Source organism: Phoenix dactylifera, unplaced genomic scaffold, assembly GCF_009389715.1.
Source record: "Phoenix dactylifera cultivar Barhee BC4 unplaced genomic scaffold, palm_55x_up_171113_PBpolish2nd_filt_p 001451F, whole genome shotgun sequence".
Classification (NCBI taxonomy): Eukaryota; Viridiplantae; Streptophyta; class Magnoliopsida; order Arecales; family Arecaceae; genus Phoenix; species Phoenix dactylifera.
This window is the reverse complement of record NW_024068769.1, coordinates 30,093-32,992: the sequence shown is the minus strand read 5'-3', so window position 1 is coordinate 32,992 and position 2,900 is coordinate 30,093. Positions and strand designations below refer to the sequence as shown.

The 2,900-nt window shown below is 48.6% G+C and overlaps 1 protein-coding gene across 1 annotated transcript; it reads left to right on the top strand.

Moving 5' to 3' along the window:
- Window positions 1–1,419: 1,419 nt before the first annotated feature.
- On the top strand, window positions 1,420–2,459 carry LOC120108640 (60S acidic ribosomal protein P1-like). The gene is made up of 4 exons (XM_039122298.1): window positions 1,420–1,638; window positions 1,722–1,845; window positions 1,941–2,032; window positions 2,140–2,459. The coding sequence occupies exons 1-4, from the start codon at window positions 1,570–1,572 to the stop codon at window positions 2,191–2,193; spliced, it is 339 nt and encodes a 112-aa protein (XP_038978226.1). The 5' UTR covers window positions 1,420–1,569; the 3' UTR covers window positions 2,194–2,459.
- The last annotated feature ends 441 nt before the right edge of the window (window positions 2,460–2,900 follow it).

Below are 2,900 nucleotides of genomic sequence, written 5' to 3'. Positions count from 1 at the left end.
CAGGGTTAGCGAGCTGCTGACCTTAGAGGGGGGTCGATGAAGGGAGGAGATGATCCGTGAGATTTTTGGGGAGCAGCTGGCGGAGTCGGTTCTATCTCTTCCTGTTCCCTCCGGGGGGGGGGGGGACAGGCTAGTATGGATGCCGAGGGGATGGTTGCATGTTCGTGCTAGAGATCTTCATGCCTTGATCGGTAGGGAGCCAGCTCGTTAGATTGAGGGTGGTTGGATATGGAGGCTGCAGATTCACCCCCATGTGGCATTATTCATCTGGAAGGTGGCCTGGGGCTGCCTTCCTACGAGGAGCTTATTAGTTCGGCGTGGCATGGCAGTCTCTCAGTGCTGTGAGGAGTGTGCAGATATCGAGGAGATGACCGAGCATGTCCTTCTGCATTGCCCTAGAGCCCGAGAGATATGAAGGAGGTCACCGGTCCTACTACCCGATTCGGTGGTCTCTGCGCAGGATTTGATTCATATGCTGAGAGTATCCACGCGGAGCCTCGGATCTGCTGAGGCCGGGATTGTGGTGGCATACTTGTCCTATTACATCTGGTTGGACAGGAATGCCGGCCTGTTTGAGGGGAGGAGGTCGCCTCCGAAGATGGTGGTGGACAGAGCAACGTTATATGCGAGGGAGGTTCTTGCAGCTACCGTTGGGTTTTCTTCTGGAATAGCTAGGGACATCTGGGGTACTCTTCACGCTGCTTCAGCGCCCCGGTTTGCCCTTGTTTTTTGGATACCCCCACCCCTTGGCTATCTCAAAGTAAATTTCGACGGCAGTCGGTTAGTGGATGGTGTGACTGGAGGGGTTGGATTTGTGATCAGGGACCACCTTGGTAGGATGATAGCAGCAGGAGGGCGACGCACGCCAGGTCTCACAGTGGTCTTGGCAGAGCTACAGGCAGCGTGGGAGGGTATATCCTATACGTGGCAGCTACTTGGTGTGGAGCGGGTATGCCTCGAGGGAGATTCTTCTGTGGTTATCGACTGGCTCCGAGGGGCGGATCGGTTTAGGGATGGTCATCCCCTCATTCGGGAGACCCGTAGGATAGCGCGGTTGATAGGTGATGTTCAGATAGAACATGTATTCAGGGAGGCGAACAGGGCTGCAGACTGGGTCGCCTCTTTTGTTGCCCGGCATTCCGGGAATTTTCTTTGGACATCTGTATCAGACATTCACCCCTCTTTGTATCTTTTTTTTCCCGCGATTTGACAGATTGTACTCACGTTAGAGTTATATGAAATGAGTAGCTGTTTTTACAAAAAAAAAAAAAAAAAAAAAAAAAACACTTAAACGTGGGTGGGAGACACAGCACTGGGCTGCCCCCGCCAAGCCCATCAATTGCAGGCCAGCCTGGAATCCGCTCCTCCATGGACTCCAATACCCTAATTGGCTCTTCTCCTATAAATTCAAAACCCTAGAGGATCCAAGGAGAGAGACCAAGGAGGCACGGCCGCACGGGCACCCATCTCTCTCTACCCATTTTTTCCCAACGAAATCGCGTCCAAATATCTCACTTCTTCTTCGCTTCCCCTTGAAATCTTAGCAGATCGCTCGATTGGTTCGCAACGATGTCCACCGGAGAGCTTGCCTGCTCCTACGCGGCCCTCATCCTCCACGACGATGGCATCCCCGTCACGGTTCTTCTCTTCTTCCGCCTTTTCTAGGGATTGATTGCTTCTCGTAATCTAAAGCTACCGTTTTTGATTTGATTGACTCGCAGGCGGAGAAGATCTCCACCTTGGTGAAGGCCGCCACCCTGAAGATTGACTCCTACTGGGCTCCGCTCTTCGCGAAGCTGCTCGAGAAGAGGAGCGTCGACGACCTCATATTGAGCGTTGGATCTGGTTCGAAACCATCGCTTCCTTTCTTCGTGTAATCTGTTCAAGAAAAAGTTCTGATTTTGCCTATATCTTGTTGCTTATTGGGTCGTCTAATGTAGGGGGAGGCGGCGCCCCGGTTGCTGTCGCGGCGCCGGCGGGTGGTGCTGGCGGTGCGGCTGCCGCTGCTGCCGCGCCCGCAGCTGAGGAGAAGGTGGATTTCTTCTTCAAGTTCAATTTTTTTATTTTTATATATGATAAGATTGAGGTTTTGAGGGTATTGAGTATGTTAATTCTTTTCGGTTCTTGTTGGTGATGCAGGAGGAGCCGAAGGAGGAGAGCGATGACGACATGGGATTCAGCCTATTCGATTAGAGAGCTCCACCTACCTCTTTCATTCAATTTGAAGATAGAAGAATTTTCGTTTCACTCGTAGGGCGGCCGTCTTTTGGATTTTTGATTTGAGGATTATACTCATCTCAAGGGACCGTTTTATGTTTGTCCAGTGGAACATTGGAATTTTTGTCTGCTGGGTTTTATGTTTTAGTTAAGTCGGTAGTGCTATTGGCGAGAATGATCAAGATTCCATTGTTGGTTCTCAAATAGTTTTACTGAGAACTTTTCTTGGTAAATTTTCTACAGTACGTTGGTAATCTTTATTATGTTCTTTAATTGGTGCAGTAGTTTTGCTTAATATGGTGCCTCTTATTTGGAATTGGCAATGTTACTGGATTATGTTGTTGTAGGGACATCATGGTTATTTGTGATTTCTTTTCATTTGCTTGAATGTGTGCTATACTGGGTGCTTCTATTCATGCAAAGCTACTGATTGTCATCAGTCTCTCCAATTGTTCTATTAGTTTATTTAACAGTGCACGCATATCATGACTGTCCATTATCTGTATCAGTAGCCAAGAGATCATCCTAGTTTGCATTGACTGTTGCATTCCTCTCATTGTATGTACCATTTTACTTAAGATTGTATCCATGAAAACAAGTGCTTAGGATGCCAACGTTGTTTGCTGTCCTTTGTGTAGAATTGAATCCATTCTCTTGCCTTTTTTTTGGAAAATTGAATGGTC